Below are 12,967 nucleotides of genomic sequence, written 5' to 3'. Positions count from 1 at the left end.
TTTTATTTTTATTATAAAATAATATTATGTGTTTTTTTTTTCGTGGAGTGCATGATTATAAAGAACATTTTATGAGAAAGGCAAACTCTAGGTTCACTCATTTTCCCATCCTAACCGTATAATCTCATCCATCCACTCACCATAAGCCACGTCACATCTCAACCAGATTTTAGTTTTCCAAGTCCTCACAAACACAAATGAACTAGCAAAAGGTGCCAGACTAATCATACATCTGGGTTGCACAAAATTTGGTGCAACCTGCGCGGTTGTTCTTTGGCGACCGGAAGGAGTTGCGAAGTTCCGTTCCGTCACAGCTAGTTACTAGAAGCTACACGTGATATACTCTTGAGCAGCCAATCAGAAGCGAACGTGTGCGTCTTTCAGCTACAGGCAGGTAAGGGACCCGCTTTTCAGGGCAGAGCAACGCATATGATATACCAACTCTCTCGTGATTTGATCGCGAAAAGAAAGCGCGTGGATAGTGCGTGGACTCTATGGTCATTGGCTTCACCGTAATTTCACATGAAAACAAGGGGTATAACGGGCATATGACAATTTCTAACATGCGTAATAGTTTTCCACTTTTCTTCTAATTATCGAAGGTGAAGGTCGGGGCTCAGACACTTGCACAGAAAAGAATAAAAAGCGGAGAGAGAGTGTGAGAGAGAGAGAAAGCGCGAGAAAATTCGTAGGTTCACACTGCTACGTTAATGGCGGTTAGGGTTTTCTACTGATCTCCGGGAACCCTAATCACCTGCCTCTGCCCTCGTCTTCTCTCTTTTGCCCCGCCCTCAAAACCCTAATTGAAATTTTGTCAAATTCCCCTGTTCGATTCAGACTCTTACCCAATTACCCAATTTTAGCTACGAAACTTGAATCGCAGAGTAGGGAGCTCCGATGGGTGCGCCGGAGAAATCACAGGCCAATACCAATTCGATGCAGGTGTGTGTGCTTTTCTACAAAATTAGGAAGCTCAAAACTTTGACCTAGAATCGCAGTGTATACAGTCTTTTTTGTTATTTTCGAATTTTGAAGCTCGGGGTTGATTTTGTTCACTCTCAATTGGATATTTGGTTTTGCTTTCTGTTTAATTTTGTTAGCTAATTTAATTCCATTTGGGCGGAGCTGGCTATATGTGTTTGGGGAATGATAACATTTCAAATTCTATTCCGTTAGGATTTCGATGCAAAACTAAATCTTGCTTGTGTTCTCCGAGGCGTCTTTAAGTTTTAAAAGTAGTGTTCATATCATATCAGCTGGTTGAGCTCTAAGAGGTGTTGCAGTGAAGTGTGTGGCACCGTTTAACAAGAGAGTCAATAGGTACACAGTGTTACTTGTCTTCTGTTCTATTAATAGAAAGGATACTGTTCTTCACTGGAAAGGTGACTATAATTGCCGTTTCCATGTGCTGTTAAGGAACTTTCTAAAAGTATCTTTTCATCTGTTGAGGGAAGTTGTAGTATTGAAGTATTGACAAAGGCACTGCTTTAGGTTGAAGGATGATAGAGTTTATTTTTGTAATTGGGAATTGTTAAAGCTCTTGGTCTCTGTGGTTGATACTACTTCCGTGTAAGTTGAAGGAGGAGGATTATAGTTGATTTGTCATGGGAAAGAGTTCATTGGTAGTTTTTTGTTGGGTAGGCTGAGCGGTATATTTGAATTCTTTCGTTATGCACAGCTTGTTTGAGCTCCATGCAAATATTTATACCTTTTCTCATGCCTAATTTAGTTAGGTTCTGGACCTTGAAATGTGGGCCCCAGCTTAATTTGGTTGTGGTTTTTTGGATATTTCTGTTTTCTCTAACATGGAAACCGAAGAATTTGGAGGATAGCTGTCGTCGTTGTCGTTTTGTTTGTGCTGCAGTATTGGTCTTCCTTAGAAAATTTCCTCATCAGATGACATGTTGATGACGTAGATTGACTTTACAACCTTTCGATGGCATCTATTATTTTCTTTTAAGTTGGTGATCTCTACAATACCAATTTCATTGTACTAGATTACTAGCTTTTGGACCGTTATATTGTCCCATAATAACAAATAGATTTCTGAGCTGAATGATGTTAAATTTAATAATCTTAAGGAACTGCGTTGAACAAGTGACACATTTTGTGACATTACTGAAATTTATTGCCTTAACACTATTTATCATGTTAAGAAAATGGAAAGCAATGCCATTAATTTAAATTTTTCTTAAGGAAACTTTTCCATTACATATTTTAAAGATATTTATTTCTATTTTATCCTCATTTTTTATATTTTGTATGTATTTGTGAGTTCTTAGAATTTTTCATATTCATATAAAACTGTTGTCTTTGGTAATTATCTCTTTATGGTATTATAGTGACTCAATTGATTGTGAATTTACACTTTTACTTGTTTATGTGCTTCGAAGAACCAACACAATATGAACACGGTTGGTTGTAGAATCTCAAAAAGATTATGACGTTACATGGCTAGATGCAACTAATTTATCTAAACTTATATGGTAAATGATTTCATTCAAGTATGCAAAGCAGCAGTTATAACTTAATCAAACCATTACATCTAGTTAAATCAAAATACAAGAAAAGACCCTCCCAGAACAATAAAGAACTTCACTGGGCTAACAATCCTCATTATCCTCATTATCGTTGCTGTCCTTTTTGAAAAACATCACAACCTCCAAGTCAGGTTCAGCCTTTTTGGAGAAGTGTTGGGTGGAGAAAAGATGTTGACATGTCACATGATATATAAATTATCTATGGAGTGCTAGTGCCATGTTGATGTCCGACTTGTATCTGCTCCGGGTAGCATCTAATAGTTTAAATTTGCAGTTGTAATATTGGTATATAGAATGTGGTAGAAGTTTTTGGTCTAATTTTTCTTTTATGTATCTCAGCGTGTTAAGGTCTACCGTCTGAATGAAGATGGAAAATGGGATGATCAGGGAACAGGCCATGTTACGGTTGACTATATGGAGGTTTGTTAATCTCATTGGTTTAACGCTATGCTAATCTGATAGGGACAGAGTAAATTTGTGAGAAATGAGTTGTTTGAGTCAAGTTTCCTTAGAAATGATTTCTTGATATGCATTATGATTGAATGCAACTGTTGTGACACAGAGATCAGAAGAGCTGGGTTTATTTGTTATTGATGAAGAAGATAATGAGACATTACTTCTGCATCGTATCAGTTCGGATGATATCTACAGAAAGCAAGAAGGTATTTTATTTTTTAATGGATAGATAATATAATGTTAATTTGCTATTATATGGTGTCCTCAAGTGGCTAGAATTGATACTGAATTGTGGAGTTTGGAATATTTCTTGTTAAGATACAATTATCTCATGGAGGGATCCAGAATATTCTACGGAATTAGCTCTCAGCTTTCAGGAGTCTACTGGCTGCTCTTACATATGGTAACTACCAAATTTTTTCCCTTGTTCTTCCTTTTAACATGGTCCTTGATCTTCTGATTCTACTAATTATTTTCCGTGCTCTATTCAGGGACCACATATGCAGTGTCCAAAGGAATTTACATTTTAATTCTCTTAACAGTAAGTGTTTGCAAAATGATTCAAAATGTATTCCCTTTTCTTTTTCTGCTTTTGAAATAACTGACCTCTGTAGATATTGAAGCTTGTCAGAGAGAAGTGATCAATATCTACAGAGGTCGGATATTTGTATTTTTAATCTTATTTTTATTGAATACTATTACTACATACTGTGTTTTTCATTTATTTTTTTAACTAAAGTGCATGAGGATATTTTTTCTTGATGAAAGAATTCTCTGTCACGAGTAATTGATTAAAGAATTCTTTTTCCTTGTTTGTGGAAGTGGAACCCTACAGAGTTTTCTGTAATCTCTATATTATAAGACTAACAAGTTGCTCCAGAAAACAAGATATTTAACACAAGAATGCATGATGAAACTGTTAAGGTACCATTCAGCAGGCTTATCCCTGTAAAATGCCCGAATAATGAATTTGGGCATCGCCTTAAGCAATTGAAGTTAGGCAAGTTCTAGCCATTCTGGGTTAAGGCAACACACATTGGTTGATTAATATTTCAACTTTTATGTGCTGAGAATGAATAGTGTTCTAACAATCATAGATTTTGCTGTTGTGCAAAGGAGTGGAATTGTTTCAAGTAATATGAATAGCAATAAAGTTCTGTTAAAATTCAAATGATGACCATGTGTAGCATAGAAAGGTAGAAATATCTTGAAGAAATGGGGAACAAATGTGGAGGAACATTACACTCATTCTTTTCTAAATTCCTTCAGATTTCTTTGTCGTTGATTTTTGGTCACATTGTGTGCGCGCACTCTTTAAATTTATTTGTTTCAAATTCGGAGCATGAATTGTTCATCTTCTGTGATATCTGTAGATGAGACATTTCACAGTGCAAACAGTGAGTTAAGGGAGCTACCTGTGGTTGAGCTATCGACACTTCCTTTAATCCTGAAGGTGGGACAGTTCTTTTGCATCTCATATTATTGGTTTTATCTTTCTTGCTTTCCACATTTTTCACTTTATGTTCAAGCTTTTCTTATCTTTCGTTTTTCCCTTGTGGAATGTCTTATATTTATGCAAGTTACATGCGAAGTGATGACAATGCATGTGCATATGTGATGCAGACTGTAGCTGAGAGTGGCATTGCTGATCAGATGCGATTGACAGAACTGATATTGACTGATGTAAGCTTTGTATAACTTTGTGGATCTCCGAAGAAATGGATAGTGGATTAGTTAGCAAGGTTATTTCATTTCAGTAAACAACCAATTGTTGTAGTAGGTCGAATTTAGTTATTTTAATCATAAAATTTGTCGTATTGTAACCTTCATTTACAGCTTGTTGGTTTTTTCTAATGAGTCTTTTAATCTCAACGCAGCAAGAGTTTTTCCGAAAGCTCATGGGCCTATTTAGAATCTGTGAAGACTTGGAAAATGTTGATGGTCTTCACATGATATACAAAATAGTAAGGGGGATCAGTAAGTATTCCTTTATGGTATTTTACCCTCAAAATATGCCACATAAATGTATGTATTTCCTTTTATTACTGACTGATATGTGTTTTCCTACCTGCAGTTCTGCTGAATAGTCCTCAGATCTTTGAGAAAATATTTGGTGACGATTTAATCATGGATGTCATTGGTTCCCTTGAGTGTGAGTTCTGTTATTGGTTTGTGTTCTTTCATGATAACCTTCTGTATTGGAATTCAATTTAGTTGTCGCCTAGTACTTCGGTTCTCAGTTCATTATGATTCAGTATTATTTTGATATGTTGAAATACTTGAATTTTGGATTGCAGATGACCCTGAAGTACCTCATGTCCAACACCATCGTAACTTTCTAAAAGAGCATGTTGTTTTTAAGGAGGTAATAATTTTCTTTAGGTTGTGTGGTTGGGATTTGGGGGTAAGGACTAGAAATGTTGGAGAGCATCTTAATGCATATGGGAGTTGTTTCTTTTATCTCATGTATCCGTATTTATAAATTTACTTTGCACAGGCCATACCGATTAAAGATCATATGGTTCTGTCAAAGATACACCAGACGTATAAAGTTGGATATTTAAAGGTTCGTCTTTTGTTCCGTTTAACTTTTTCATTTTACCTACTTCTTTGGTAGTAAATCTTACTTTCGACTACTTCTTTAGGATGTTGTTTTGGCTAGAGTACTGGATGAGGCCACGGTTGGAAATCTCAATTCCATAATTCATGCAAACAATGCTATTGTAAGATTTTACTACTCATTCGTTAAACATGTGGAGGGCTGTGTGTTACAATAATCCTAATGTTCCTAATCTGTTGTAGGTTGTTTCTTTGCTAAAGGACGACAGTACCTTTATTCAGGAATTGTTTGCTAGGTTAAGGTCACCATCCACCTCTGCAGAATCTAAAAGGAACTTGGTAATTTTGATTTCCATAAGCGCTCTTCCATTGTTTATCTGAGGCATGATGCAGTGCACTTCCCGAAGGGATAGTTCATGAATATGTAATTGATCATTTAGATTGTGTAATTTATCTTTCTGTTTCATTTGATTTTCTTCTCCCTCCGAGAATTTAATTAGAAATGAAAATAAAGGTTTAGTATATATTAATGTCGCAAATTTAAACACTATCTTGCTAGTAACATGGTTACTTTTTTAATATCATTACCATAAACTTTACTGAATTTTGATATAATCATTAGGATTTTGATGTCGTGAAAGAGACTCTAGCCATAGCAATGATAGTGACCTTAGAATTTGTTAGTGCAGTGTGGATAATTTTCTTGATGTACCTCAATGTTGATCATGGTTATCATTTTTTCCCCTTCATATTGTAGGTATATTTCTTGCATGAGTTTTGTAGTTTAAGCAAAAGCCTGCCAATGGTCCAGCAGCTCCGCCTGTTTAGGTAAACAATTCCTGAAGTTATATTTCTTGAACCTCCATTATGTTTTGCATCTCTCTGTTGCCTTTTTCATATTTTGGCTGCTTATCTTTACGGGGGTCGGCTAATATTCTTTTATCTTATATAATGCCTGTGTTTCTAAGAGTGAAAACCTAAATTCCTGTAGGGATCTCATGAATGAAGGAATCTTTGACATTGTAACCGATGCTTTGCAGAGTCAAGATAAAAAGCTTGTACTAACTGGGTAATCATGAACTTAAAGTATCTGTTCTCTGTAGTCTGGTGCTTGTCATTCTGTTATCTGTTTCTTTCGTTGTGTCATAGTCCTGACAATTGGTGATTAAATGGATGCAGGACAGATATCCTCAATCTTTTCATGAATCAGGATCCAAACCTTCTTCGTTCATATGTTGTTCGTCAGGAAGGAATACCACTTCTAGGACTCTTGGTATGCACTTTTTTAATTTAGTGTTTGTGTATGAAATGACACGTGCACCAGACAATAACCTGTGTTAGTTGAGCTCGAAAGAAATCTTATAGTTGAACTGTGTTAAACCTAGTGAATTATTCAAATTTCAATGGGCCTAAACCCTGTTTTATGGACCTAATTAAGCAAGAACACAGGTTATATTTGTGAAGCGTTGTTTTGAGGATTGTATGCACTGCAAATTTAAAACTGGGATTAGGTTAAGGATTAGGTTTTTTGTTTTTGTTTTTTGGAAATGAAAAGATGAAAAGTAATGGTTTAGCTTTGATACTTAGCTTCTGATGGAATGTTTCCATACGCGTATTCAATGATCATAGCAAGCATATCTAAAAGGATTCTATTTCCCCCCCCTTAATTTGTATAATTTGAGATGTGCTTGCATCTGAGTTTGATAAACTGCATGGGAGCAGGCATAGAATCTTTTTTGAGATCCATATTTGAAATTTATAAATGCCAATGCAAGCGTTTGTGTTACCTCTATGAATATTGATATTTAATGGTCTACTTACAGGTTAAAGGAATGATTACAGATTTTGGGGAAGACATGCACTGTCAGTTTCTTGAAATTCTTCGTAGTCTACTAGATTCATACACATTGTCAGGAGCTCAGGTATTTGCACTAGTAAATTTTTGTTCAATAAATATATTTTTGAATGATTAAGTTTATACATGAGTATGTCAAGAAATTTGTAGTTTTGGCTATTCTTCTATCTTTTGTGTACTACTTGTTCTTAGCCATGAGTTGTGCCCGGAAAATCATCAAGATGCCACTATATTACTGTCACTCTCTAGGAGAACTCACCTGTTGTCTCCCTATGTATTAATAGCTTACAGTGGATTTCATCTTTTGTCTCCTCTCATGTCCTTTCTTATACACTCTTTTTCATTCTTAAATTCCAACTTCTCCATCACAATCAACTAATGCCGTACCAGTAACTTTATCGGCAGGTCCACCTAGGTTAGAGGGGCAGTGTATTTGTATATATGCATGTAAGTGTTCATATATCTTTGTGCGTGTGGTCATATGTGTGCATGTAACATTTGCAGCATAATTTTTTAGTGAACATGTTAGCACTATTTGGAGGATATGAATAATTACCTTTTTTGTTTTAGGAGCTTCTATTTCCTGAATAACATAACTTTCTTGTTGCTATATTCACTAGAACTTGTATAGTCATCTTTACTTACATATTAAATGTATAATATTAGAAACATAATGAGAGGCTTTATGAATTTGGTTATTGAACCATCGAATAGGAGATTACCTTTACTACTATCTAATTCATTCACTATACCTTCAGGTGTCTGGTTAATTGTAGATTTCGTTGATATGATCTACTTTTTATTGTTGTGTTTTCAGCTCACTCGGGTGAGGTCATTGTTTTGTTTTATATACAATGATTTTGCGTCCATTTTCATTTTGGGGAAGTTCTAGTTGTGCATTTTTCATTTTCACTGTATTCAAATCTCTGTTGGCTGTTACTTTTCATGACCAATTTTGCTCTGTTGCATCTCGTAAATCGTTGGATTGCTCTTTTATTTAGAGTTGTTAATTTTTTATTAGCACAAATTCACAATTGTAGAAGCTTCATACATAGAGAAGCTGCATTTGGAGTCTGCAATACGTATGAATTTATTTATGCAGGTGTAACATTTTGAATGTTGAATTGTAGTTTATTATATTTCTGCTGAATTGTTGGAAAGTCATGTCAGTAAAACTTGCATGTAAGGAATAATTTCTTTTTCAAGCCTTGTTTTTATGCTTGTATCTGGATGAGTTGGTTATTGAGTATTTTTAACTCGTTTGCTTTTCCTACAGAGAGATGCAATTATCGAGATTTTCTATGAGAAGCATCTGGGTCAGTTAATTGATGTTATAACAGCGTCATGTCCTTTGGAAGGCAATGCTCAATCAATTGATCAAAATGTCGCGAAGCCTGAAATACTGTCAAACATATGTGAATTGCTCTGCTTTTGTGTTCTTCACCATCCATACAGAATAAAGTAACATCTTGGATTCTTCTTCAATTTTCATAAATGGATTTCTGCTGCTGACCTGTGACATTTTAATGTTTGGGTTTTTGTCATTTGCAGGTGTAACTTTCTTCTTAATAACGTCATAGATAAAGTTTTGTTGGTAACACAAAGAAGGGAAAAGTATCTAGTTGTTGCTGCAGTTCGATTTGTTCGCACTATTCTATCCCGTCATGTGAGTTTGTGTTGATTGTAAAAAAAGTTTCATTCGTCCTTTAGTTCAGTTAGGATTTGAAATAGACCCAAATGGTCTTCAAGGGAAGTTAAGATGAGTGAATTTCCATACAAGACTAAAGGTGAATGCATGGTATGGATTGTTTTGATTTGAGCATAGCAGTTGCATTGAATTTATTTATTTTCCATATGATAGTAGTTGTAATACAAAATGGTTCTTGTTTCTGCGTCATGTTGGCTACAAAGGGCAGTTTAGCTGTTTGAGAGGATCTTATGCAATTGACAATGCTGTGGACAAGTTTATAGACCCAAAAAAAAAAAAAAATGCCGTGTAACAAGTTGTCAACTAATTGTACCGTATAAGAATATTAAGGATTATCTATGTTCCTGTTATACATCTCTCTCTCTCTCTCTCTCCCCCCCTCCCCCATGATACATTATTTTTTGGTGGGCTAGGTTATTCATGTAACTATTGGAATATAAATCTGCAGGATGAGCATCTGATAAATCATATTGTTAAGAACAACCTTCTCAAGCCGATTGTAGGTGCATTTGTTGGTAATGGAAATCGATATAACCTGCTCAACTCTGCTGTTTTAGAACTTTTTGAGTTCATTCGGAAGGTTCCACTCTCTTTTAGACCTTATTATTTGGAGATAAAGCATGTCTTGAAGTTATCGTCTAATCCATGCTTTTGTTTTTGCAGGAAAATCTGAAAGCATTGGTCAAATACTTGGTTGATTCATTCTGGGATCAGTTGGTCAAATTTGAGTTTTTCGCATCCGTTCAAGCACTAAAAGTAAAATATGAGCAGGTACTATGCTCCTCCTAGAGTTCTTCCACTCCTAGATTTAGAGCTTTTTTATTGACAAGTGCTTTTGCAGTGCCTAGAAAGTTTTGGACCAAAAGGAAGCACCAATGTGTCAGACCCTAGAAAACGAACTGATGAGCGTGCTTTGGAGAAAGAAGAAGAAGATTATTTTAATGAAGACAGGTATGTTTTTGTGCTGAACGTCTATTGAGATTGACAGCGCTCTTTGCTGCTAAGTTTTGCTACCAATAGCCACTGAATATGGAACTTGGTAATCAGTGATGAAGAAGATACAGCATCTGCATCCATGCCAAACACCCAAAAAGTACAGGCACAACCTCAGCCTGTATTATCCAATGGTGTTGCTGCAAACCATCCACCATCCAGGTATTGTACTGTTCGTATTTAGTTTATCACAGAGTGCATTTTCAGAATATTTTTGCTATATAACCCATACTTTCATCTTGAATTTTGTAGTCCAAGGTCTGTCGGGCTGGTAGATTATGATGATGATGAGGATGACGAAGACTACAAGCCACCGCCCAGGAAACATCCTGAAACCTCCGATGAAGATGAAGGAACAATGGAGTCCCTTAGGTTGAAGCGGAAATTGGCTTCTAAGGATAGGGAGCCCGAGCTTGCAAAGAGGCAACGGTTAGGTAAAAACTCCAAGCCAAAAGAAAGTGTGTTTGCTGCTTTGTGTACAACTCTAAGCCAGGCAGTGCTACCGAATAAGAAAACTGCAAGCAACATGCATACAACTCACACAGCTGATGGGGTCAGCAACTCAGGTGAAGGGAAAAATCAAGAAAATGAGCATGCTGTTTCTAGGAGCTGTGCTGATAGCAACAATTCAGAGGATGAGGATAATAGAGAGAAGGAGCCTGCCACTTCTAGAGGCTGCTGCGATCGCTTGCATGGCACTTCGGAGAATAGACAGTTGGGTGGAGAGGACTGCCCATTGATACCACCGAAATCCTCACCAGAAATGGCTGTAAATGGATCCTGAGTTGTATTTTAGAACCATAGCCAGTGCAGTTACTACTTTGTGTTCTTGATGCAACTTGTGAATGTGTGCTTGGTGCCAGAAAGAGGTCCTAGGCAACAGATGAACAACATACTTTGAAAGAGAGGAAGTGAACCTGCAGAAGAGGATGAATTTTGGTCTATGGCTGGCTTCCATCGATGGTAGGAGCGAATACTGTATAGTGTGCCATTGCGACGCGGAAAAAAGAAAGTCATACTCTCACAATGTGGGGCCTGTCTTCTCTTCTTCACTTGGCCTTTTTGGGGCTTTGAAGTATTTGCTTTTGTAAAACATTCAATCAGCATTTGATTTTCTATATCCAATTTTATCTTTTTTGCTTTTGGTTTTTGAGGTTCCCCCTTTTGTTCACAAGTTTGTGTTTCTTCATGTTGGCTCTTTTTTGGCTTGTGATAGGTAGGGCACCAATACGTGCCCTGTATGGTGGTGGGTATACCTCTGATGTTAAAAAAGTTTTAGTGGTGGGTGAGTGGTTGTAATAGAGAGAGAGAGAGAGAGAGAGAGAGAGAGAGAGAGAGAGAGAGAGAGAGAGAGAGTGTGTGTGTGTGTGTGTGTGTGTGTAGGGAGTGGGTTTAGAGGCCAATTTTCGTCAAATGTAGTAGTATGAGTGGAAATTTTCAATTTGTAGCTCACTGTAAATTAGTTATTGACTTTATAATTATTCCAGAAAGCTTTTGAAGGTTTTCAGTCTGCCTTATTAGCCTGCAACCCCAAAAACCACAAGTGCACAGTAATTGTAATTTGTAGGCAGCTCCATTCCGCAAGGAAATGTTTAGAAACAATTGAGGCATAGAATGAAAGAAGCTACGAGTAGAGGAAGTTAGGTAAGGGAATTAAGGAATTGGAATTGGAATTAGATTAACTACTCTACTTGGTTCCATTTTTTAATTTTAAAAGTATTTAATTATGAATTTTAACGTAGAATTTAAATACTTTTTGGGTGCTTATGGTAAAATGTTTTAGTAAGTATTTAGACCATCTTTAATTAATATGTCAAATTGTCACAAGGACATGAAATGACAAAAGTTGAAGGTTAAAGTTGCTCTAACCGAGTAGTTAAATCCTACATAGATTTGAAGGTCGGAAGAGATATGTCAAAAATAACATATCAAAAAGCTTGATGTCAAATGTTATTTTAATATTTTTTTAGTCATGGACTCCACTATCATTTACTCTTTTCTAAAACTTGATGCATCATATGGACTTCATTTGCTTTTAAAAATATAATAAAATAATATTATATTTAGCATTTCAGGTGGAGTTAAATTTGTTCCAATGTGTCAAATTGCTACATAAGCCATCAAATTCAACATTTTGCATTTGACATCTCCCTTGGAGATGCTCTAAGGCACCTTTTGGTTCATGGGAAATGAGACTTGAGCATGAGAAATCAATTACTTTCCCATGTTTGGTAAGTCCAGGCATGAGAAATCGTTGCCTGACCCATGAGAAAATAAGAAGGAAAGTGAAGTTATCCTCCCAACTTGGGTTTTGTTTTCCCTCCTCATGGGAAAGTTTGGAGGAAATGAACCAACATTAAATACACATTTTTCATGACCATTTTGTCCCTCATTAACAATTTAGAATTACAATATATCATTAAATGCATTCTTTTTTTATTTAATATGGGTATAATAGAAAATGGGTAATGCCAGAGAGACCATCTTTTTGTACCACAATTGTATACCATCTGATGTAGAAGATGATGTGGCATGCCAAATCATTTAATACAATTACATATATTTTAAATTTTTATTCTCCCCTAATTAATGCACTGATCCCATCAGATTTATTTATTTATTCATTTATAGCCTTTCCTCTTCCTCCTTCTCCGTCTCCCATTTCATACAACAAGGAAAGGTAGTTGGGTTTTGATTCTAAATATTATATTATTTCAGATCTACAAGAACAGTATAGTTAGATTTCTGAGGGAGTCCATGAAGATATAAAGTTTTTATCAGATCAGTTGCTTTTTCCACCACATTATAGCAACTAGGTTTTTTTTTTTTTTGGCTGCGAAATTGACCACTAGTTGC

At 35.9% G+C, this 12,967-nt stretch overlaps 1 protein-coding gene across 2 annotated transcripts; it reads left to right on the top strand.

The window, feature by feature from the left end:
* LOC18793866 (serine/threonine-protein phosphatase 4 regulatory subunit 3) lies at positions 599-11,615 on the top strand. 2 transcript variants are annotated; one of them, XM_007226989.2, is made up of 24 exons: positions 599-942; positions 2,880-2,960; positions 3,103-3,202; positions 3,315-3,399; positions 3,488-3,537; positions 4,370-4,449; positions 4,620-4,679; positions 4,874-4,973; positions 5,071-5,148; positions 5,294-5,361; positions 5,494-5,562; positions 5,642-5,719; positions 5,799-5,894; positions 6,313-6,383; positions 6,547-6,624; positions 6,735-6,828; positions 7,379-7,477; positions 8,687-8,871; positions 8,962-9,076; positions 9,567-9,698; positions 9,782-9,889; positions 9,960-10,069; positions 10,166-10,273; positions 10,364-11,615. In XM_007226989.2, the coding sequence occupies exons 1-24, from the start codon at positions 898-900 to the stop codon at positions 10,893-10,895; spliced, it is 2,622 nt and encodes an 873-aa protein (XP_007227051.1). In that variant the 5' UTR covers positions 599-897; the 3' UTR covers positions 10,896-11,615. The 2 variants fall into 2 exon arrangements, with proteins under 2 accessions (XP_007227051.1, XP_020422544.1); XM_020566955.1 differs by lacking the exons at positions 599-942; positions 2,880-2,960; positions 3,103-3,202; ... (2 more) ...; positions 4,370-4,449; positions 4,620-4,679 and adding an exon at positions 4,700-4,738.

The sequence above is a fragment of the Prunus persica genome, chromosome G1 (genome assembly GCF_000346465.2).
Source record: "Prunus persica cultivar Lovell chromosome G1, Prunus_persica_NCBIv2, whole genome shotgun sequence".
Classification (NCBI taxonomy): domain Eukaryota; kingdom Viridiplantae; phylum Streptophyta; class Magnoliopsida; order Rosales; family Rosaceae; genus Prunus; species Prunus persica.
Note: the sequence above shows the minus strand (reverse complement) of the source record. Positions and strands in the feature narration are given on the sequence as shown.

What these genes read in the sequence shown, in the direction of transcription:
- LOC18793866 (XM_007226989.2), top strand. Translation starts at nt 898, where the DNA reads ATGGGTGCGCCGGAGAAATCACAGGCCAATACCAATTCGATGCAG. An exon ending in CAGAACTGATATTGACTGAT is followed by an intron (nt 4,680 to 4,873) that starts GTAAGCTTTGTA and finishes ATCTCAACGCAG; the next exon opens with CAAGAGTTTTTCCGAAAGCT. An exon ending in TACCACTTCTAGGACTCTTG is followed by an intron (nt 6,829 to 7,378) that starts GTATGCACTTTT and finishes GTCTACTTACAG; the next exon opens with GTTAAAGGAATGATTACAGA.